Here is a 25,114-nt window from a genome sequence, read left to right as displayed (position 1 = left end):
GCTAGGGAAAGTCTGAATTATACACTAAGTTCAACTATTATAATAAATTATTAGCGATTCAAAACTCAATCAAGTAAAATGTTTCCTTATTAGCTGTCAGAATGGATATTTAGGATTTGTATTATTTTAATTATACAGTGAAAGTATTGAAAAATAACACCATTAAAAAAAAGAAACAAATCTGATTTAAAGTCTTCAATCCATGTGACTTTCTGCATAAAGGCTTTAATATATGCATTATATGTAATACATTTACACACACAGTTAAAACTGGTTACTGTGATTCCTTCTTAACCAGTATTATTACATGCATGAAAAAGGAAGACAGACTAGGTGCCACTCCTTAGGTTCTACCACTTGCTTGCTGAGAACCTTGGACAAATTCCTTTGAATCTTGGTTTATTCACCTGTAAAATGGGGGTAACTGATATAAATACCTACCCTCATGGAGTGATTAAATCAAACAATCTATATATCTTACAACGGAGCTTGGCATATAAATACTCAATAAAGTCAGGTATTACTAGGTTTGCATGTCGTAAGATTTTCAACAATTCAAAGACCTATCAATGTGCTTATAGTTACTGTGGCACTGGGTGGATGTGTCACTCTCCGGCTCAAACCCTATCAGTGTCTTTCTATCACACCTGGAGTAAAATTCAAAGTCCTTGCCATGATCCCAAATGATCTAGCTTCTGGCCATCTCTCAGACCTCACTGCCAGCATAGACACTTTTGTACCTGCTGTTCCATCTTCTGCAAACACCCTTCACAAGGCTACCATCTTCCCCTCATCTAGTTTTCTGTCTATACGTCACTACAGAAAGGTCTTTGCTAACAACTCCATCCAGAAGTTCTTTCTCCCATCCCTCCCACTAGCTCTTTATCTCCTTATCTGCTTTATTTTCCTTCATACTTGCATATTTTCCTATATATTTGCATACTTGACTGGCCATGTCATCACAAATGTATTTATTCATTTGTTTCCTATTTGTCTTCCCCCACTAGAATGTAAGCTCCACGAGGTCAGGGAATGCATCTTACACATAGGTATATCCTAAGTTTCTAAAACACTGTCTGCATTTAGAAGGCTCTCAATAAATAGTTGTCAAACAACTGAATTAAATAACTAAACAGGATACAAAAATGTGTTAACACATTATCTGTCTCACTAGGGGGGTTATAATCTCATATGGAAGATGAAACATTCACAACCATGGTATTATATTATTGCCTGAGTGACTTTAAATTTTGAAGTGGTTGCTAAAACGCACGATAAATATTTACTATCTTCATCCAGGGCTTAATTGTTGAATTTTAAAAAGCCCTTTGTCTACACTCACTAAGCTGAGAATAGAACTAACAACTAGTTAGTCTCTGGTTTGTTGGTCATTGGTAGTTACTATGTCTTATGCGTTAGGAGGCACACATATAAATGTACTTGGAATATTCTGGTTATAATGTCCTAATAGACCTGCTCAGTCAAGCCTAATGTGCAGTTGTAATCTGTTTCATCACCTTTCTGTTTATTTTATCATCTGAGTGAATAAAAGCCCTGAGCCAGAACCTTGCCTGGTACAGAGAAGCTGAGAAGGGAGAAGGCAGAGAAGAAAGTGGTTCTACAAGCTCATTCTACTGGGAGCCTAGGCTCACATTCCTGAAAACCAACTGGTCACACAACTTCAACTTTCACTAAAGCACAAGGAGGAGACAGCCCTCCCTCCCACCTATAATGTAATCCTCAGGCTTACTTTGAAGCTGTAGGGAGAGAGGAACGCATGATAAAGAAAACAAGTGAAAGTCTCAGATTTACAAGACACCATCTCTTCTAAACTGTAAAGCCTCTGAATGTTTCTATGCTACTGTGGCTTCTTTTAAAAAGGTCAGCCCCAACTCTGAGTTTAGCTAGAACATCAACAGAATGGTTTTGAATACTTCTTTCCATGGGGAACAGAGGTATCAACTGATACTTGCCCCTATGGTCCTTTAATTTTGTAAAGAACCATAGGCAAACCCATTCATTTGTTTGAAAAAGCTTTCCAAATTAAGGCGGCAAGCAAAATGAATGTTTGCTTCAATCGAAGGTATTGCTTCAATACCTTTAGTATTAGTTTTAGATTAGATAGATCTCACACAGAAACCGCTGCGGGTCGCAGGGATTGCACAGTCCTAGCTGAATCACTCACTAGCCTCGTGGCCTTGAGCACATTATGTGACCTCTGTTTCAATTTCCTTATCCATAAAATGGATGATGCTTTCTACCTCATAGGGATGTTTTGAAGAATAAATAACACACCTATGAGCATTTGGCATACTGTCTGGCATGTAGTAAGTACTGGACAAATGCAAAGCACTGTAGTTATTCACTGTCTAGAATTTGCTACTTTCTCTTGATAATCATATTCTTCTTCCCTTTAATAACAGAACTAGTTTAGCTGGGTGCGTGGTTGGCCACCAAAAGACCACATATTCCAGCTAGCTGTGAGCTTGTGTCTCAATTCTGGTCCGTGGGTTGTGGATAGAAATGAGGTGTGCAACTCCCCAGAAAGGAAGGGGCTTGCCCTCCAGGCTCTCCTCCCTCAGGCTAGAACCTGGTGACTCTCTTTGACCAAACCCACATAAGCAATACCCCAGGTCAGAGTGGCCCGGTGAGAGAGAAGGTGTTGACACCCTGCTGGGGTCACCCTGCCCCACATCCCCTGGCTGGCTCTCTCACCTGTTGGGATTTCTCTGTTTGAGAAAAATAAACTTCTATACTGTTTAAGCTATAACTGTTTAGTTTCTGTTGAAGTGGCCAAATCAATACTTTAACTAATGCTAGCATATTTAACTTAGTTTTAAATTACAAAAGTTTACAGCAAAGCATCTTGATATTTATAGCCATTGTCTTTCATATTGATGATCAGTTTCCTGATGTCAAGTCCATGTTGGGGAAAGACAATCTCCTCCTGCTCCAATTATAACACTTCACAGGGAACAGGTAGTCCCTGGGTCCAGGTGGTGAACACATGAATGACTGTGACAGAAATCCAGAACTAAGTGACCAGCAGCCTTCTAGGGAAAGGGCTGCTGGGGAAGGTCACAGGGTTAGTGGGGGCTCACACTCTTTCAAACATGAAAATGGGCCAACCAATATATTCCAGCATCAGAGATGGGAGTTTAAGACTCCACTTGGCCGCATCCACCTACCAGCCTGAGGTAATTCTGTAGCATCTGAAGAGGGATCATTGACGCATAAGTCACACTACTGAGGCAGCCTTCTTGAGGACCTATTTAAGAAAGCAATACATGGAAAATTGGTTCTTCCTTTTTTTTTTTTTTTGGAGAAGTAGAGAGAGAGAGAAAGGAGGGGCAGAGGGAGAGAGAGAGAATCTCAAACAGGCTCCATGGCCAGCGTGAACACAGGGCTCGATCCCACAACCCTGAGATCATGACCAGAGCCAAAATCAAGAGCCAGAGGCTCAACCAACTGAGCCACCCAGGCACCCTGGTTCTTCCTTATTAAATATAAATGATCAAAATACAACAAAGCCTCTCATAAAAGATACGTTTGTTGACTTATGTAGGCAGAGCTGACATCTGGCCAAGAGGTATCTTTATGTCTTTATCGCTGTGAAAATACTGTGACATTTTGAACTGGTTGGTAAATGGCCACTATTCCTGGTCTCCCCAGAGCTCCCCAGCTGCCCTTCCTTCCCCTGGGAAGCCCACCTGTCAGTCACAGCCAGGGCCTGAGGTCCTAGCTCAAATACTATAGCTAGTATCTGCTCCGATCATCGGATCCAGTATTTTACTGTTTATAAGCAAGTGTTATCAGAGGCAATCCCAACCCTCTGAAAGTTCTAGCCTGAGACAGCATTAACGCAGTTCTAGGGGTTATCCTTTACGTTCTTTCCCAGACTCTATCTCCCTCACTTCCCTCCCAAATTCTGCTACTCTCTCAATACAGTGCTGGAAAGTCTGAAGGAATTTTCTGGGATAGTCTTACATTTTTTTTTTTTTTTTTTTTTAACTTCAGTAAGTAGTTCAAACAATAGAATACAACTTTAGTAGTTGAAACTTTATTAGCTGAACTTTTAAAGACTCCATTCCCAACTATGGGAAATATATGATGAAATCCCTTTTACAGTTAAGGGCTGAGAAATTGAGGATTCTTGTAACACTGACTAGCTATGTAACTTTAGACAAGAAAATTAATCTTTCTGAGCCTTAATTTCTTTGTACATAAAATGAGGGTAAACAGAAATACATATCTCCTTGGGTTGTTATAAGGATGAAATGAATTTATACTTGTGCTGTAAACGACAGGGCCTAGCACATAATAGGTGCTCATTAAACATTACCTTGTACTATTATAATAATTATATTAATCACACACTGGACTTGACAGTAACAGAAGGCATTTCTTTTTAACATGGTCTCTTGCCACCCTCTCAGAACCTTAGGTTTAACTTCTGGTTTGTTCTTAATGAGAGAGGCAGTCAGAATCTCAGTGGGGTGCCTGGGTGGTTCAGTGGGTTAAGCATCCAACTCTTGATTTCAGCTGAGGTCATGATCTCAAGGTCAGGGTTGTGAAATCCAGCCCCATGGCAGATTCCCCTGCTCAGCGAGGAGTATGCTTGTCCCCTCTCTCCCTCTGCTCCTCCGGCCCCCTCTCCCCCTACTCTCGCTCTCAAATAAATAAATAAAATTAACAAAAAAATCGCAGCAATCAATGATCAGGATGGATATCACCACAAGTGTCAGAAACCTGGCTTTTATTCTTCTTAATCAAATGTTTCAAAAAACATCTAATTACTTAGTAGAGGGAGTCATACATGCATTGCTAGAGAATGCAGGACAGAAACGTACAGATTTAAGAATCAGCACCGCGAGACACTCACGAAGCCAAACACTGTGTCAACATTCACTCAATTTGGACTATCCTTACCTGATAAAAGCACAGTAACTTGCTCTGCTTTATTTTTCTTCATAAAGTCCCACGGGGACTGGGAGAAGCTCTGACCTGCTGACCATGGCACATTTCCTAGTTCAAAAAAAATGAAAGAAAATGTCAAAGAAGCTTAAAGTAATTTTTCTTATAAGAGGGAATGTGCAATCTCCTATGTGAGAACCCTAAGGAATCCAGAGCTTAAACTGTCAAAGCCATGCACAGAATATGTCAAGGGTCACAGGGGTGAACTCCCAAACACAATGTCTATTGAAGGTCAAAAGGAAGGCCTTCCAACAACAGGCTTCTCCAGAGCTATTTTCTGGAGTAAGCGAGAAATCTGGGGAGTAAAAGTACTACTAATTATTTCTAGGGTTAAGCTCTCAGGAACAAAGCTGATGATAACTTTTTTTAAAATTTAAAAAAAAATTTTTTAAGATTTTATTTATTTGAGAGAGAGAGAGAGAATGAGAGACAGAGAGCATGAGAGGGAGGAGGGTCAGAGGGAGAAGCAGACACCCCCACTCAGCAGGGAGCCCGATGTGGGACTTGATCCCAGGACTCCAGGATCATGACCTGACCCGAAGCAGTCGCCCAACCAACTGAACCACACAGGTGCCCCGGATGATAAAATATTCATGGCTCTTGCAGTGCCTGCTTCACAAAGTCCGAGCACTTTGGATGAGGTAACAGGTCCTTTATGATCTGCTCCCTTTCCAACAAATTTTTAGATTCCAGAAAAAACAGTAACTTCAGGAGCTCAGAATAAAGCAAGCCTTCTTACTGTCCGGGCCCTCTGCTCACTCTTGCTCAGAAAGGGTCCCTAGTAATAGGTGTCTACTCTAGGGAGGGATGCGTAGTACGTACTTGTTCCTTCCACAGATCTTAAATCCTTCAATATTCCTACCACATATGCATGGCCTCCCTATAACTCACTGGTTATCTGGTGGCTTGAGTCCCTTTCATCTACTTAGGTTATCGCTATAGTAAAATCACTTATATACATAACTAACTCTTGTCATAGTTGCTAATTTTCAAGCAGCTACAGCCAGAGACTACACTAAGCCCTTCACCCACAGAACTCAATCATCTTTAGATCTGAAACAACCAGGGTGCCCCACACATCAGTGACAAGCATGGACACTGGAACCATCAGGCCTTATTACCCACTGCTCACAGAGGTAAATCTCTCTGATGGTGGTAAATATCCATTTGCTTACGCTTGTTTCCAGATTAGCTGGATGAGGGCTGATGATGAAAGGCCATTTTCTTCAAAACAAGTCTGTGCTGACTTCGTTTATTAGACCTCTGGGCACAACCACACCTTGAATAACAGTTCATCGTGTGGGCAAAATGTGTTACTGAGAATCATTTCTGACATATTGTCTTAATGCAATTACTTAACTATATAATAATTCTTCTGTAATAATTATTTTAATGATCTTGCCAAAGATTCATAAAATTAAGTTGTTATGAATAATCTGCCTTAAAAGCTAGTAAAATATATATATTTTTAAAGTGACTTAGCATATGTAAGTTAACAGAATAAAACACTTTCCGATCTAATAAGCTGATATATAAAAAGCATGGTGAAACTCACCCTTTTCCTCAACCTTGACTATTCTTTTGCCACATATTGCTGCTGAAAACATGTAGGCTTTCCTACCAGACAGACTGGGATTTGAATCCTGCCTGTTTTACTTCTTTGCTCTGTGATCTCAGGCAGGTCATCTTGTAACTAGTTATTTGTAAAATGAGCCTGTTTTAAGGACTTGTTGAGGTGCTGTAGATAAAGCTCCCAACATAGTTCTGAAATAATAGCAGGTTCCCCAAAGATGCTAGTTCTGCTGGCTCAAGAGGAAACAAACTAACCAAGGACATTTATAGAGCACTTACTATGTTCACCAGAAAGCAAATCTTATCTTTAAAAAAAAAAAAAAAAAAAAAGATTTTATTTATTTATATGAGAGAGAGAGAGAGAGAGAGATGTGTAAGGGAGCAGGGGGAGGCAGAGGGAGGGGAAAGAACCCCAAGCAGACTCCATGCTGAGCGCAGAGCCCAATGTGGGGCTCGATCTCACAACCCCTGAGATCATGACCTGAGCTGAAACCAAGAGTCGGTCGCGTAACGTACTGAGCCACCCAGGTGCCCCAACGAATCTTAATAAGTTCTTTGGAGTCTGCTTCATAGTGCCTATCAAACAGAAATAACCACTTATCGCCCTGAATCATCCCATGTGGGATCTTTGCTTATAACTTCAATGGAGAGTGCTTCTTCCAACTCGAGACTTCATTAGGGCTCCTGTGCTGGAGGTAAGGTGTTAATATCCTATAAGCATCCCTGGCTCAGCTCAAGTACAAATCTGGAGCTGTGTTCAGAACTTGTGCATCAGTAAGTAGCTGCAATGGGGTTCGTTTTTAGCATTTATCAGAAGAGCAAGTGCAATCACAAAGCCTCATCAAGGGCTTTCTTGTTCTTTACTCTCTAAGTATTATCTGAGGCATCAAAGCATTTTTTATACTAACGGGCAACATTATGTAATGGCTGCATTGTGAATACTCAAGTTTTTCAGCACCAGCAGCTGTCACAAGTGAGCTTTGAATGTATTTAATCAATGAACTAAGTATCAGGTTGTGGAGCCCATAAACACGAATAAACCGAGAAATTCAGCTTTCTCATCATCACAGGACTGCTGATACCTAGCATGACGGATTGCACACTGCTTGTGCTGAGGCCAATGCTGGAGTCAGTGGTGTTATTAAATGTCACATCTTCCAGACTCCGCCATCCATCAGAGGAGATTGCTTGGAAATGATTTGTCAGAGCTTGACTCACTGCTTTTGAAAAATCATCCCATGATGTCTGTTTGCGGATATTTAAAGTGCATATTGTGTTTTCGCATTCAAAGTCATCCGAACAATAGTTGCCTGGTGGAATCTCACCCACTGAAATCCTTAAAGGTATTTTAAGAGCGTCTGTCGGAAGAATAAAAGAATTAGGGGAAAAAAAAAAAAAACCTGGATAGGAAAAACCAGCAAAACTCTTATATAAAATAGGCAGATACAAACATATGAAACACAAAGCAAAGGTTAGCTATCATATTTCTTCAGACACTATTAACTGAATGTTCTTCTACTGCAGTAAACTTTGGTCTCCCAAACTCTTCACAGTTTTTTTGGAACCACGTTGCTTGAATTGTTTATCTTTCCTTGTATCTTTGCCCTTTTGTAGTTCATTGGCTCTTTCCTTCAGCAAGACTCTCAAGTTCTTAAAAAAAAAAAAAAAAAATCTGGGAAAAGGAGAGTGCTCTCTTGACCCTGAATTCTCTATATTGCCTCTTCTCCTTACCTTCATTGATAACATCATGAATAAGGCAGGTTACAGTTGTAGAGGTCAGTGATAGTGGCTTCAGACTCCTACAACCTTGGTCTGAGACTCAGGACCAGCCTCTTACTAGCCACGTGTACTTGGTGAATTGCCTCGATCTCTCTATACCCCAATTCCTTCTACAAAATGTTAGGAATGTGCTATTAAATTGTTATAAAGACTAAAGGAACTCATGTTTGAAATGAATTTAACACACCGTCAGTGACATGGTAAATACTAGTGAGTATCTAATAAATAGTAAACAGTGCAGTCAAGCTTTTTAAATGATCTTTCCAATCTCTCTGTGACACCAACTGACTGAGGCCCCACTGAGGTGGGCAGTGCCTGATGACTTCCATCCTCATGAACTGAATTATGCGCTCACCAAGAGTCACTTGTGTTTATTCTCTAATCTTTTATGTCTGCTGAACTCATTACTATAACTAGGAAATTAAATATTCCATAAACTGATGAAATGACTTACTATTCCTATGACAATGAAGTTGTACACTTTAGAGACACTGAACAGAGGAGGTAGTTAAAAAAAAGTCATCTAATAAGGTATAGATAACTACGTAAGATTTAAAAAAAATTATCTTTAGACAGATACTGCCTTTAGTTTGCTTCTAAATGTGTTTAATTCCTCAAACACTAGAGATCACAGATGAAGCATGAGAGGTGTGGTTTTCAAATAAGAATAGGTGGGACTTCAGTCAGCAAAACCATACTAAAGTAAAGACCTTCACCTGAGAGTTGACGAAAGAAATATTTGTATGATTAAAACGAAAATAAAATGTTGAAAGAGTCTATTTTTGTTTTATGATTCCCTTCTTAAACTGGCTTTCTCTCTTAACCAACTACCGGATTATTTTTCCAATTATCGCTAATTCTCAGTTCTCACCTTGTCAATAGCTGCTGACATAAGTTCTCTCTCTCTCTTCTGTGATCCACTCCCACAGGATCCTCTCATGCCTCACTGGTCACTCTGTACTGATTCTCTGCTGGTCCCTCCACATTTTCCAGATTTCGGGACCATGGAGTGTTTCTCTGCCTTTTTCCGTCTGTGTTCACTTCCTTAGTGATCTCATCCAGTCCCATGACTTTAAATATCATCTATAAACTGCTGACTCCCAGATTTATGTATCCAGCTCATACTCCTCTCCGGAATTCCTGCTGACTTGGCATCTCCACACAGATACCCTAACAGACATCTCAAATTCATACTTCTAAAACGGAACTCCTGATCTCCATTAGCAATCTGCTTCACCCACAGCCTTCCCCTTGACGGGTGACAGCCACTTCATCCTGCCAATCGTTGAGGCTGAATCCCTGGGAGTGATACATGAATCCCCCCTCTCTTATACTTGAGATTTAGTCCAGCAGGAAGTTCTGCTGGCTCTACCTTCAGCTGCATCCAGAACCCAACCACTTCTCACCACCTCATCTGTGACAATCCTAGATTGAGTTGTCACTATTTTCTCATGCTGGAAGACATCGAGGGCCTAACAAGTCTCCCTGACTTCTCCTGGGACTTCCTACAATTATTCTCAGCAAAGCAGCCATGGGAACTGTGAAAATGTACAGCGGATCCTGTCACTCTGAAGCTCAAACACTGAAAGGGCTATCTTACAGCAGCCTATAAATTCCAACCAGATCAGGCTGCCACCTGATCCCATCTCATAACTTCTCTCCCCTCGCTCATTCCAACCCAGCACTCTGCCCCCTTTACAGCTCCTCGGACACAACAGGTATGCTCCTACTCGAGGGCCTCTGTCCACCTGACAATGTTCTGCTTGGAAAGCTCTTACCTGAGCTGCCCTGCTCACCTCCTTCAAGTGGTTGCTTCAATGTCTCACCAGTGAGGCTCCCTTGACCATCACTTTAAAAACTGAAACCCATCCTCACACTCCCAATCCTCCCGAGTCTTTTCCATGCACAAATTACTGTCTCACATACCATGTAATAAATTATTTCTTATGTTTATTGTTCATTTTCTGTCTCAATGTTAGAATATATGTTAAAGCCGAAATATTGATACGGCTGGCTGACTGGATGGACTGAGTGATAATCTTGATATGAGAAGTTGTAATATTTTGTATGATCTGAAACCCCATATTCCATAAACCCACAAGTGAACCTTTTAGAACATGTGCTGAGAAGCATATATGCTTAGAGTTGGAAGAGACCCAAAAGATCTTCAATTATCTTCACAGGCAGGTCGGCAATCAGGCACTGAGAGATAACTTTCCTACATTTATATGATCAGCTAATGGCGAAGGTACCCAGCCATGATTCTTCATACCCTATTCATCTCATGTCTTAGAGAGACAATCTAAGTCCAGAAAAAAAGAGCAATAATTAAATACTGTCCAAGGTCATTAAAATACAAAGAAGATCTAGCATTATTTGAATAGCAACTAATTCTCTAAAAAGCCATTCTGCAGGGAGAAAAATAATCATCACCTTTATAATCAGTAAAATGTGTTTGTAGTTGCTAGGGTTCAAAGAAGGCGAAGAAGCGAATGAGCAAACTGTAGCTGCATGAATATCTTCCCAATGTGCCCGAGGCCCCAGCAGTGTGAGGAAGGATGAACAAAGCTGTGAACGGCACTCACTCAGATTCTCCAGCAGATGCTTGCAGTCATCAGTGGCGACATCGTGCGCGGTCCGATTGCACTTATCTCTCCTTTCTGGCTCAAGCCCTCCGTGCTTACACAAGATTTCCAGGCAGTTCTGTAAAGGTAAAGGCTCTATTACCTCACGCCCAAATGAATAAACTCAAATGAAAAATTCAAGGGAAAAGTCATTCGCCTGTAATGAGCAAATCAGAAATTCTCAGCTAGAAATCATATTTCAATTTCAGCAACCCAAATACACACATTAATCTAAACACAGGCTCAAAATGGAAAGCAAAGAGTGCTTCATTCAAATGTGAATCACAGGACCACAACATCACTCCACAGAACAGCCTCCTAGGTTTCAAGAGGAAAAAAAGCTTACTAATCACTCATGTTGCAGAGTGAAATTAAGAAGTGGACTTCGGCAGACAGTATCCTTTTATGGTAATTTGGCAATATAAAGCAAAAAGATTTTTTTTTTTTAAAGATTTTATTTAGTTATTCATGAGAAACAGAGAGAGAGAGAGAGAGGCAGAGGGAGAAGCAGGCTCCCAAGGAGCAGGGAGCCCGATGCGGGACTCGATCCCAGGACCCTGAGATCATGACCTGAGCCGAAGGCAGACGCTTAACCATCTGAGCCACCCAGGCGCCCAAGCAAAAAGACTTTCGCTACAACTGGTGCTCCATGCTGTCTCGTAGATGATGAACTGTTTTCCTGGTCATGTAGGTGCAGGGCTCCAATTTTAACAATTCTGTCTCAGAGTCCCCGTAAGCACATTTATATTTGTGATCTTACACTGCCCTATTTTTATTTGAAAAATACGAACACCATGTTGAGTTTTTAGAAAAACTTTCCAAACAGATACTGAAGATATGCATCCTCTCTTTTGCAGCTCTTTCTTCTTCTCTGTTGCTTCAGGAAATCCCCACCAAAAAAAGTATCAGTAACCTATGAACTGGAAACTCTTAGTTCTCCAAAATGTTTCATAACAAAGTAGAAGTAAGACAATATATGTGCAAACATTTTCAAGTAAGTAATTGTGTGGCAGGATAGAACATCAGGATATTGGCCAAGGACCTCTGCCAAATCAACTTTTACTACTTCATGATTTGTTTACTGATTTCCCACCAGAATAAGCACAAAACTGAATAGACCAGAAACCATAAAAAGGAACTAACAACCAAACAAGCAACACCCTTTCCATCTCTCCCTTATACACATACACACACACACACACACACACACACACACACAGAGGCTTTGGGCGGATTTCATTTTTTCACTTCTAACAATAGTAAACCAGGCAGTCTGAAAATATTGCTGTAAAACATCTTTTTCTATTTTGTAAAATACAGAAACACACCTTTTTCCTCTTTTTATGTAAATATTTTTATTGACATATACTATCCTCATAGAAAAGTACACAAACAGGCTTGAAGAAGTATCACAAAGTGAACATAACTGTGTAAGGCACACTCTGGAAGCCTCCTGTACGTTCCATCTCAATTGCTAGCCCCTCCTCTTTCCCCCACAGATAACTACTATGATGATTTCTAATACCAGAGACTGGTTTAACCTGTTTATCAACTTAATATAAGTGGAATCATATTGCAATTTCACTTTAATATTTGGCTTCTTTTCATTCAACATTATAAAATTCTATAAAATTCATCCATATGTTGGGACTAAACATAGTTTACCCTTTTTTTTTAAAAAAAGTACTGTGTGGAGGCACCTAGGTGGCTCAGTCGGTTAAGCATCTGCCTTCAGCTCAGGTCATGATCCTGGGGTCCTGGGATCGAGTCCCGCATCGGGCTCCCTGCAGAGCTTCTGCCTCTCTGTCTCTCATGAATAAATAAAATCTTAAAAAAAAAAAAAAAAGTACTGTGTGGTATTCCATGTGTGGTATATATGAATACATCATAATTTACTTATCTGTTTTCTTGGTAATGGACATCGGGTTCTACTATGGACATTCTAGTACATGTCCTTTGATGGACACACGTACACATTTCTGTTGGGTGTTATGTTCAGAGCTGGCCTGCTAGGTCACAGGCTATGCATATGTTGTTCTAGGTCAGTATATACTGCAAAGAGCTTTCAGAAGTGGCTATACCAATTTCCACGCCCACCAGGAGTATATGCGAGTTCCAGTTGCTTCATATTGCCCCCAAAACAGACTTTACAGGTGAGTTCATAAGGAAGTACAGGAAATCCCTAAGGGTCAAAAAGAAAGCAAGCAAGCTAAAACCACCAATTAAGTGAAATCTGAACAGGAAGCCAGTGCTGGTGTGAAGACCAGCGGATGTAGGGAATCTTTTCAGATGCTGGGGGGATGGGAGACGAGGTCTCTGCAGCCCCAGAATGGAGGCGCTGAACCAGGTTTGCCTGCAAAGGGAACTGACTAGAACATTGGTTTCACACTGCGCCTGCTCAGGTTGGAGGGATCTCCTCTAACAACTGTAATCAAAGTCTGTTTTTGTGTAGATAGGTCTGGGGTTCAAATTCAAAAACTCCCTAAGCCAAGAAATGAACTGAAAACAAAGTCAAATATATAAATAACAGTTCTTATCAAACTGTTATGACTAATTTGTATAATACCAGTAAATGCATTAGATAGTAAATGAGAAATTCAGAAATGCTGATTTAGAAATGAACTTTAATGGGAAATTAACTAGAATGCAATCAGAGCACTAAACTTTGTGAATTCCCAGAGAAGAGATAAAAATAATACCTTTATTATACAAGTTAATACTTGCAGCAAAAGCAGATAAGAGCCAAAACAGACCTGGATCCTAATTCTGCCAATGTAAATGATTTTATCTATGACTTTCGGCAAATCATGTAACATTTCTGTTTCAGTTTCCTTATCTTTGTTTAAATATTTGTATTTGTAGGGCTCTTATGTGACTTAAATGAAGAGATGCATAAAAAGTTCACATTCTCAGCATGTACTAAACTCTCAATATTTATTAGCTGTTATTATTATAATCAACATAATCACCAATTAGAAAATAACCTAAATATTCAATTAAGTAGTAAGGAATTATAGCACATCAATAAATGTCCCTGATCTCAATATAATTCTAGATGACGTTACTTTAAATTACAAACAGACATGATAAAAGATACAACCAAAATCTGCAAGATTCTTTTACCTCTGACCTTCAAAGTGGGTTGTATATAATTTTTATTATACTCAGGTAGGTCAGTGGGCAATAATATAAGCAATGACTTTCTCTATAAGGAAGCAAGCAATGTTGGTCCCCAGGAGGATAGCAGGGTGATGCATATCCAAACCCACGGCTGGGCTCCATGGGGAACAGAAAGGAGTTGAAAACCTCCACCCAACTGACACTTAACAAGCACAGCTACAGCTATTTGAGTGCATACTAAGTGCCAGGCACAGTTCTAACACTTTGCAAGTATTTAGTGCTCATTAATCCCCACAACTATAAGAAAGAGGTACTAAGCACTCTTCCAGGTCCTCTGTTAGGCCTGAGGGTTGTGACGATGAGTAAGGTAATAGTTCTGCTTCTCAGGGAGGAATCCAAAGTGTAGTAGAGACATGGGCAAAATGGCACTGAAGTGATGTCCAAAGTTGTACTAGGTGGAAGAGGAGGGAAAGGTGGAGCAAGGAATCTAAGCTCTCTCCTTGATGGGTGGGGTTTGTGAAGAGGATAAATGCTGTGATGCCAGTCACTGCTTCTGGAAATGGATTCCCAGGGGGCCTAAACCAGGCAGGGTGTCCTACCCAAGTGACGTAGAACAAGAGATCTGGACAGGTGGGTTTAAACCGAAGTCCTATTCATCATGATAGAGATATATCTGCTACAACAGACACTTAAAAAGCAGAGGTTTAAGCTTAAGCTTTCACTTCCACTCACGTCCCACCCACCAGAACTTAGGTAGGTGACCTTATTACCTGCAAAGGAGTCTGGAGAATGTGGTCTTTAGTTTGGGTGGTCATGAGCCCAGAACTCTGCAGAATCCACTATTACAGAGGAAGGGGGAAAGAGATGTTGAAGGTCAGTGACCGACCTCTGCCATGGTCCTTTAAGGAGAGCTGAGAAGCAAGGTAGAAGTGCCAGGGAGACTGAGTAGAAACCCCAAGTCCAAAGAGCTAGATAGAAGATCAAAGTCAGGTCAGGGAGCTGAGAGTCTGACACTGGGCAGAGGGAGGGAGAGTGAAAGCAGTCTGCAAATGCACAGAGTGGACACCCTGGGGGTATGGGTGTGCCCACTGTCTTGCAGGGAAGATGGAAGGCTGTTAGAATGAGAAATGATGGCATAAGCAACAAGGTAGATTTAGGGGTGAATGGCCAAAGACAAACATAGCTGGAGTTCGCTGTGAAGGGCTGAGTTCTAAGGCTGGCGTGAAGATAGGTTTTCTGTAGGCATGAGGATATATTCAGGTAGCAAAATGCCATGATAAGCATGATTCTGAAAACCAACTGGTACATTTGGAAGGTATACTGGAAAGGAGGGTGAAAGGAAGGAGCTCAGTAAGAAAGAACTGCAGGAACAGTCCATTCACTCATCAATTCAGCCAACAGTACTCGCAGGCCAGAGACTCTGCCGGACACAGTACACACAAAAATGGAAAAGTGGTATTTTTTATTTTTTGGAGGAGACAGAAAGAGAGACAGGCATGCAAACAATTAAAGTAGAAGCGCTCTAAGTGAAGTGTGGAGAGGAGCCCTGGGAGCACCTCTTTTGGAAGCCTTGAGCTGAGCTGTTTTCCAGGCAGGGAAGGGTCAGGAGAGGAGAAGAGGCCATTTGAGGTTAATCTGAAGCGGAGACAGGAAGACAGGGAGAGGAGAGAGCACAGGGCGTCTGCACAGTAGCCAGTGGTGCCTGCCGAGAGCGCACAGCGCGTTAGGGAAGGAGACAGGAAGTGTCCCTTTGGAGGTGAACTGAGTCCAGATCAAGAAGGGACTTGTCTGTCGCCATATAGGTCTGGCACTTATCCTGGAAGTGACAGACCCTTGGAAAGACGCTAAGCAGGGAAATTACATGAAGAAGTTCCCGTCTGAAAGACCCTCTCATGGTGAGCTAAGGGGGCGGAGAGACCGCAGATGAAGAGCCTGGCAGAACCTGCACGAATCTAGACAGCAGACGAGGAGGGCTCCCCAGGGGCAGTGCCCACGAGATATGGAGGAGGCAACATAGTCAAAATTCATATGCGAGGGAATTAAAATCTAGAGTTGTACCGATCATTTGAATTCATTAAGTCAGGAAGACGGAGCAAGTAAACACAAATGCCAGGTGATGGTACTGGATTCAGAAGGAACAAGAGATGCAGCAGACGGGCTAAGGAGCACAAACACGGGAGCCCAAGGATGCAGCCAGGTGGAGTGTTCTGATGGAAGCAAAAGTGAATATGATCATCAATGGGGTTACCATATAATTCCCCAACTGGTACACTTTTAAGAGTAAAAAGGGGGGTACTGTTAATAATTACACTGGGATGACAGGCATAAAGAATGACTGTACTGGACAAAGGAATTTTGCTGCTCTAGTTTCTAAGGAGATGCCCTGTAAACTGTGGCCCTCCTGAATAGGACCTTCTTGGGTAGATTCAGGAAATGGTTAGGTAAGGCTAGAGACAACATTTTGGAATTTCTAGGTTATAATCTGGGGATCAGTAAAATCATGCAAGGGAAAAAGTACAGAGCACGAGGAGAAAAAGGGTCAAAACCCAGATCCATGAAAGGTGTTCGTGGAAAACAAGGAGAGTCCATATCTTGGGTGAGGGGTGGAACAGGACTTTGGTTGGCTAAGTTTAGATTAGAATCCATTAGGATCCTGTCGGTTAATCACTGCTGCTCAAATTAAGCAAGGATGCAATACTCTGCACTGAATATTCTGGAATAGGTGTTAAAAAAAATAGCCTTCCCTTTGTTTATTAACAGCTGAGTCAGTCTGGCCTTTTCAAAAATAATTTTATAGGGTGCCTGGGTGGCTCAGATGGTTAAACATCTGCCTTTGGCTCAGGTCATGGTCCAGGGTCCTGGGATCGAGTCCCGCATCGGGCTCCCTGCTCAGTGGGGAGCCAGCTTCTCCCTCTGCCTCTCTCTCTGTCTCTTATGAATAAATAAATAAAATCTTTAAAAAAAATCAATAATAATTTTATAAAAATTAAGGGGGAAAAAAGGAAATAATCGTGGAGAATCTAAAGCACAAAAAACAGATTCCCAAGAACAGATTTCTACTTATCATGATCAACACCTAGTTCCAAAGAGTTGGTCCAACTTCATAGATATCTTATCTTTCTCCTCTCCCAACCAGTTACCCAATTCCGCATGACAAGAAAGAAACTCAGTGACTCCTATAATCTTATTCTCTGCAGCCATGACCCAGGGAGAGGAAATCTAAATCTTGGGGTCCCCTGTGGGACTCTATACTTGAGACACACAGCCTCATCCAGACCACCCAGTCGGGGTGGATGCTACTGCGTCCGAGGGAGCATGACACTTCCTGCTAGAAGATAATAATGTGTCAGGCAGACCACAATCCTAACACAATGCAAAAATGACCTAATGATGGTAACAAAAGGGCCACTGTCTGATCAGAGGGCAGGAGGCCTGCCCAGAGATGACTGCCAGGATGCCGAAAATAAATGTCTAGAAGACAGGTAAAAAGCCAGGTGTGGAGATCTGCGTTTGGGATGCTTTACTGCAGAAGCCACAGTTAAAGCTGAAAGACTGGATAAACTCTTAAAAAACAGGACCAGCCAATTACAAACGGAATGTGGGAGTTGCTTACGGTTAAACAAAAGAGAAAAACCAGAAAAAAAAAGAGAAAGCCTGGTCCTTGAAACAGGAGGGGAAGTGAGGATGGGGCAGGGTCGAAAGTGGAGGAAGGAGTCTGCCTGAAATAGTCAACACATTAACCCAGAGAGGCTGAGTAAGAGCCTGAGTGACAGGAAGCCACCAGCTTTGGTCATATCTATAAACTAGAATTATAATCTAGTCCTGCAGCCAAAAACACACACAGTCCTCGGAAATAAAGAATCTCTTTGTACGAGAGCTTCAACAACAGAGATATCAAATTCAGAACATCTCCCTAATGTTTCTGCTGCACAAACCTGACATGTCAAAGGTCACATGACACAACCCAGTTTCACTAAGAAACTCTTTCTGTTCACACTGTGATGAAAAGAAACGTTTATGCTCAATGATTAGTCACAGGCAGGCTTTAGAGAGAGGCACTCCTATTAGCAAACACTCAAGGGCGACTAGCATAAATTGCTTAGCCATTGGGAGAAAGACAAAGGACTAAAGTGGGAAAAGCACTGATTTGGGAATCTGATCTTCCATGAACTGACCTTGGGGAATGCGTTACACTATTTTCTGAGACTTGATTTTTTCATCTACAAAATGAGGAGGTTGGGCTCGATGAGCTATATCCCTTCAAGCTCTGAAATGCCACAATTCTTTATTGAAAAACATGTGGAAACAAGTAATGATGTACTGCTACCTTATATAGGTCGGACACATATACGCTGCTGGACAGAGAAGAAACATTCATTTTTTAAGCTCTGCTTGTGGCCAGGGTAGAATTTTTCACCCGCAAAATGATTCAGAATTGTAATTATTTTTTTCAGAAAATTAGTCTTAGGAAATTAGTTGTAAATGGATTACTTCTCTGGAGAACAATCTTAGCCAGGATATGAACTCTATTAGGCAAATGACGCAGAAGGACTTTCCAATACCTTTGACTAGGAAGGAGGGCAGCATGGTACAGTGTGAAGATAATGAAATCAGGCAATCTGGGCTTCATTCCCAACTTCTCTCTAGTACTCCCTCCAGGGTTTAAATGTCCTAATCATAAAATGAAGAGGCTAGACTGGAAGATGAAGTATCCATTCTGGGGCTAAAAAAAAAAAATCTATTTTTTTAATCTATGATTTTACTCAGCAGTGTGCCAAAGTTGTCAGTCATGATCACTTTTATTTTTTTATTTTTTTTTTAAAGATTTTATGTATTTATTTGCTAGACAGAGAGAGAGAGAGAGTGAGAGTACAAGCAGGGGGAGTGGCAGGCATAGGGAGAAGTAGGCTTCCCGCAGAGCAAGGAGCCCGATGTGGGACTCGATCCCAGGACCCTGGGATCATGACCTGAGCCAAAGGTAGGCACTTAACCGACTGAGCCACCCAGGCATCCCAGTCATGATCACTTTTAAAAATCTCTCTTTTCTCATTCAAAATTTATCTTCTGCCTCTTATAGAAAATACAGGGACAGTCGTATTCTATGAGAGAAAGTGGTCATATTTCCCTTTACTCAACAATGACAGAGCATCTATGTGTACCAGGGGCCTGAGGATCCATGAAGATACCATCCCTGATTACAAAAAGCACGAGGACCAAGAAGGAGTTCATAATTAAGGAGCTGAGCAGAAACACAAGAGCCCTACACTGCAGGGTCACTCACCCTGGGAGCACTTTCTCTCTCTGCTTAGCATGAGAGGTTCAGCAGCTGAACATTCTAGATCAGTGATGCTCAGGGTTTCTTTTGTTTGTTTGTCTTTTTTTGCCTCCAGGTTGAGCGTGTACACAACCCACTCTTCAGAGATTTTCTTGAGGGGGTGGAAGTAGGTTGAAAACAACTCCTTCAATGTACCCTTCTACCACCAAATGAGATTCATGGCCTAAGATGAACCATGCATTTTCAAATGTAAACTTTTCACAGTTCTCATCGTTGTCTCCTAAAAACTTTTATGTCATGCATATTGCATCCCATTCAAATCAAGACATGTGTATCGAGTTCACAAAATTTTTGTACTTTTTTGTTAAAGGGTAAAATGGGAGCAAACTACTAACAAGCAATACCTCCACATTTAACTAAATCATGCTTTTCTCATTTAAAAAAAAAAAAAAAGTCCAAAATGAACAGCTTCTGTTCTGGGTTATAATAGGTTGTAATAACAGGAAGTTACCCAAATGCAGTTTCTAGCTATTCCCAGACATCTCCATCTGGATGAACATCTCAGCACTTAAATCCAGCATGTCTAAACCCACGTTCTATCTTCTTGATCACAATGATGCCTCTCCTTTTTTCTTCCTGGGAGCGTCACTGCTCCCCTTCTCAAGTCAGCTCCCTTTTTTCCTGCATCTAATCTGTCTGCAACCCGAAGACACTTCTGGTCTGTAATGTGTCTCATTATATCTGCCACTCTCTTCATCTTTCACCTAGTCTCTCTTCCTGCCACCAATTTTTTCATAACCCCCAATCTTCTCTGTGTTATTGCTAATCATTCAAACTAGAGAGCTGATTATTTTGCTCCTTTGTACAAAACATTTCAGTGGCTTTACTCTGACCAGTAAAAAAGGCCCCAACTCCTTAAAATGTCACTGAAGCCCACGTCGGACTACGAAACCCCCAGTCCCATCTTATTTCTCACCGTCCCTCATCAGCTCGGCCTGTGCTGTTGCTCACGTCCCTCCTTCCAGTCTCTACTCCTGCTGCTGCCCAGTCTGACCTACTCTCCAATCCCAGTGATGAGTGGCAAATTTAACCCACCCAGCAAGGCCAAAATCCCTTCCAGTGCCTCCTGAAAGAGCCATTTCTGAGCCTAAGATCCCTGTGACTCTGCTCTCTGATATAGGTGCATTCTCTTTGTTCAAAAAATAAAATTTGCATTTGTATACTGTTCCAACCTCATGTCCAATACCCTTATTTTAATTTGTTGTGTTCTCTTACCTACACTTGTCTTGTATCCTGTTCTCTTGCCACTGAACTAGGGAGTTAGCTGATGGTGTAAGTGATCCCTTGCCGATGACAGCTTACACAGTGCCTTGCACTCAGGAGCTTCCTAATAGCTTTTTATCACTAAAGTACATTATTGCTAAACTGATCAAAACAGGAAAAAGCATGAGGGAATGGCCTATTATTTCCTGAATAATCAGAATCATTTTCTACTCTAACTGATGCGTGAAATCTTGAGCGCCCTCATACCTACCAGTAAAACAGCACAGGAAGAATGTAAGGGAGGCAGTTCAGAGTTGAGAGCATGCATCTGAATCCTGGCCCTCCCTCTAACCAGCAGCATAGCCTTGGTCCTTGAGTCAAACAATCCCGTAGGCTAAATCAACACCAAACTCTTTCTCCTAATTTTACATGAGATTTTTAAAAAAAAGTCTGAAATCACTCCCACATTTGTTAACAAACTCCAAGTATGATTTTTGTAGAAGTCTCGGGGCGCCTGGGTGGCTCAGTCAGTTAAGCCTCTGACTTCAGCTGGGGTCATGATCTCGGGGGCCTGGGATTGAGCCCCCTATGACAGGCGGGGAGTCTGCTTCTCCCTCTCCCTGTGCCCCTCCCCCTGCTTGTGCATGTTCTCTTTCTCAAATAAATAAAATCTTATTAAAAAAAGAAGTCTCATATATGGTTGACTGTAAATACTATGGGACAGAAAAAAAAGGCAGTTCATATTGGTAGTTGACTGTCTCCTGCAATATCACTCAGTCTCCAATCATTCCGTTGAAATACTCTCAGTCAATAGCAGACAACTGTGTCACGCATCAAACTGTAAAGACGCCAGCTTCTACCAGACACACCTTAAAACCTTTTGAGGCAGCAATATGGGCAGCGGTCCAGCCTTCTCCGTCAGCATGGTTAATGAGGTCTGCAGGAACAACCGGCTTGGATGTGCCTTCGGGACTCTCTTCTCCTTGATCCAAGTCAAAGACACCTGACTCGGGTTCCTCCTCATGCGAAGAGTTTCCGCGAGCTGGTGCTCTATGGTACATAAGAAGCTTGAGGCTGTCCACATTACCAGTGTCCACAGCTGCATGAACTGGTGTCCAGCCATCCTGATGATAAAATGACCAGGAGGAAAGGGTTGATTACAACATGGATGTTGAGAACAGTATTATTTAAAGTTCACCTCTAAAAGTTCTTGGGCATGGACCAGTGAGCAGGGAAAAGCAGGCATTCCAATCCTGAATGTCACTGATGAGCTGAGTCAAGTTCTCTGACCTCTGTCAATTACCGTATTTCCCACTGCTATGACTCATGTTTGCTGTTTTGTAAGAATTTCCACTTAACAGTTAGCCATTTGGAGTTTAAGAATACAAAAAAGAATGAACGTTAGCACAAAGATTTTTCAAAATTTATATCCAAGGACAGTATTATTAGTAATGTACTAACTGAATGCTGCTATAAACCAGTTTTACTTATAGGGCAGAGTCCCAACTGGTGATCTTAAAATTTTAGGCCAACGATTCTTGAAGGAAAAAAATCTAGATAATAGGGTAAAGTTAGACATACAGGAAAAGCAAGGCCAAATAACTTCATGAAATGGGTATGGGCCTTTATTGAGAGTTCTGTGATTGCAGTTGGAAACTGATAAATGCAAGCTTAGAAAATGTTCCAACTAAAATTATTGGGCCCACTCTCTAGAATATATTACTGTGAGGCCTTCATTATCCACTTGGCTGGTTGCTAGGGTACATTCACTTAGAACTCTTTTCTAGGGCAGTGGTTCTCAAGTGTGGTCACCAGACCAGCAGCAGCATCACCTGGGAACTTGTTAGAGAGGAGAGTTGTTGAGCCTTCACCCAGACCGACTGAATGAGAAGGCAATCTGTGCCTTCACCAGCCCTCCGGGTGATTCAGATGCACCGAAGTGTGACAAGCACTTTTCCAGGGAAAATCTTGGTCCCCTTTCCATCTCTCAAGGGTCTTCCTTCCACTCAGGTACCAGTCTTCATTATATTTTTAAGACTTTCATAAAAGAACAGAATTATTTTGGTGATTTGTATCTTTTACTTTATTTTCCTATCTTTATTTTCTTTTTGGCGAATTTTTTTTTTCATGGGGTATTTCATATTGTTATATTAAATATCTTTCAGTGAGCTAAAGCACACTTTTTAAGAAAATAATGAGGTAGAACACAAGGAAAGACAGTAAGTGGTAACAATGTACATTTAGAGTGAGTTATCTGATCATTTGCTAAAGCTGGCTCTTGATGAAGTGGATTTTTCTCTGGTTCTATACTTCATACCAATGAAGTCGGCTTGGCTATGACAAGACCATGGCTGGGCAGTAAAGAGAATACCTTAGACTCCTCAGGCATATTCCAGCTAGGTAAAGCGTTTCATGGCTTATTCTTTGTTGGGCTGTGGACACCATTACTGGGTAGGCCTTAATTAGGCACCAGAGTGTAAGTGCTCCTGACCTTCCCTAGTCAAATCTCTTGACTTTTTCCTAATTTTTACATTACAAAGGCTATGTTTATAGCAGCATTGTTTACAATAGCCAAGATACGGAAGCAGCCCAAGTGTCGATTGATGAATGGATAAAGAAGATGTGAGATATATATTATATAATGGAATATTATTCAGCCATAAAAAAAGAATGAAATCTTGCCATTTGCAACAACATGGATGGAGCCTGAGAGCATATTGCTCATTGAAATAAGTCAGTCAGAGAAAGACAAATATATGATTTCACTCATATGTGGAATTTAAGAAACAAAACAAGCAAGCAAATGGAAAAAAGTTAGAGAGAGAGAGAGAAATCAAAAACAGAGTCTTAACTATAGAGAACAAATTGATGGTTACCAGAGGGGAGGGTCGGGAAGGGGGGGGTGGGTTAAACAGTTGATGGGGATTAAGGAGTGCACTTGTCATAAAAAACAAACAAAAAAGAAAATATAAAACCAACAACAATCCAGGATCTAAGGGTGACCTATAAAATAGATAATGGACCTTTTTATCCTGGGAAATTTTAAGGATGTTTCCTGTGAAAGGAATGCACAGCATAGTCAATTCTCTACCAACAGAAGAAATCCAAGGTTCAGATAACCTTTGGAAATTAAGTATCTATGCTCGTCTTTCATTAGGAATATATGGTAGCGTGGTGACTGTTACACCTTTAATATTCTGGGAAGCTGCAAAGACAAAAATACGGTAATTCCTGAGTGCAATGAAGAGTGGATCATGATGGAAGCTCCTTAACTCCTCCAGCCCAGAGAGGGCACCATCAGAGAAATGCATGTGTGCACAGAGCTGTGTGCACAGAGCTGATGCCTTGGTCTTCAATTGTTTCACAACATGTTGATGAAGACAAATTTGGGAGGGCTAATTGAGAAGTTTTGTTTCAAATGCATTTCTGTGTGGCTGAGCCAGCAGTGTTATCCAAGGACTCTTCCATGCATCAGACTCTAATGGTCTTCAGTTTCTAAATCACTGACGTTATCTGTGCGCCTTGTACAGGAGACATCAGAACTGTGTGGGACAGAGTCAAGAGCGACTTGGGGTCCCTGATGGATTTCTGCATATAGTGCTTCCAGTTCTGAGGCAAATTAGACAATGACCCTGAACTCTGTGAGGTGCTACACAATCTTAGCAATAACAAATGAGCACAAATAACCCTCCTCTAAGTGCTGACAGTGGGCACTATCTTGTCACAAAACTTCCTTTTGTTTACACGTGTTACAACTGAGTCCCACGTTATAACTGATGATGATGGTGACCATGGTGACAGCTAACATGTTTATTGCTTACAGTTCCCAGGCACTATACCAACTACCTTATATAGATAACCTCATTTCACTTTCATAACCCTAACAATGGCTACTATTATTAGACTCATTTTGTAGAAGGGTCAACCACGACACAGAGAAGTACCATAACTTGCCTAAGCTCACACAGCTTTGTGAAGGCATGGTTTGAGCCTCAAAGCTTTGATTTCAGAGCCTGAAATCCCTCAGCCATTATGCGATAATTTTATGTCATTGTTACTACCACTACCGAAACAGGTGATACTTCTGCAGCTCTTTTATAAAATATGCATTTCGAAAATATATCCAGAATTAGATCATTTCCCACCATTTCTACCCCTCAACCTTGATCCAAACCACTATTGCTTCTTCCCTGGATTAAAACAACAGGATTCCTATGGGTCTCCCTTGCAGCTGCTCTGCCCCACCTACAGTTTATTCTCAAACCTGCAGCCAAAGGGACTCATAAAAATGAGTCAGTTCATGTCTTTGCTCCTTCAAAACCATCCATCCAAAGGCCTTATTCCAAGTGCTTGCCATGGCCCAGGAGGCCTTTTGTGGCTGGCCTCTGGCCACACTGGCCTGCCTGAGGTCCACTGAGGGTACCACCGCTCTCCCACCCCCGGCCTGGCACACTGCTCCCCGTGTCTCTTCATGGCCCACACCCTTGCTTCTTTCAGGTCTTGACCC

General features: G+C 41.5%; 1 protein-coding gene across 3 annotated transcripts in view; it reads right to left on the bottom strand.

The window, feature by feature from the left end:
• Positions 1 to 25,114, bottom strand: part of CTTNBP2 (cortactin binding protein 2) — a 151,419-nt gene that overhangs the window by 37,546 nt on the left and 88,759 nt on the right. For all 3 annotated transcript variants that reach the window (XM_081800202.1, XM_081800201.1, XM_081800203.1), the window contains 5 exons: positions 21,477 to 21,731; positions 10,911 to 11,028; positions 7,629 to 7,904; positions 4,930 to 5,025; positions 3,189 to 3,268 (listed from right to left, as the gene is read on the bottom strand). In XM_081800202.1, coding sequence (XP_081656328.1) covers positions 3,189 to 3,268; positions 4,930 to 5,025; positions 7,629 to 7,904; positions 10,911 to 11,028; positions 21,477 to 21,731 — 825 coding nt within the window. The remainder of the gene's footprint in view (positions 1 to 3,188; positions 3,269 to 4,929; positions 5,026 to 7,628; positions 7,905 to 10,910; positions 11,029 to 21,476; positions 21,732 to 25,114) is intronic.

This window comes from Leptonychotes weddellii, chromosome 12 (assembly GCF_054177405.1).
Source record: "Leptonychotes weddellii isolate Sample4059 chromosome 12, ASM5417740v2, whole genome shotgun sequence".
Classification (NCBI taxonomy): Eukaryota; Metazoa; Chordata; class Mammalia; order Carnivora; family Phocidae; genus Leptonychotes; species Leptonychotes weddellii.
This window is presented reverse-complemented; position numbering and strand designations above follow the sequence as displayed.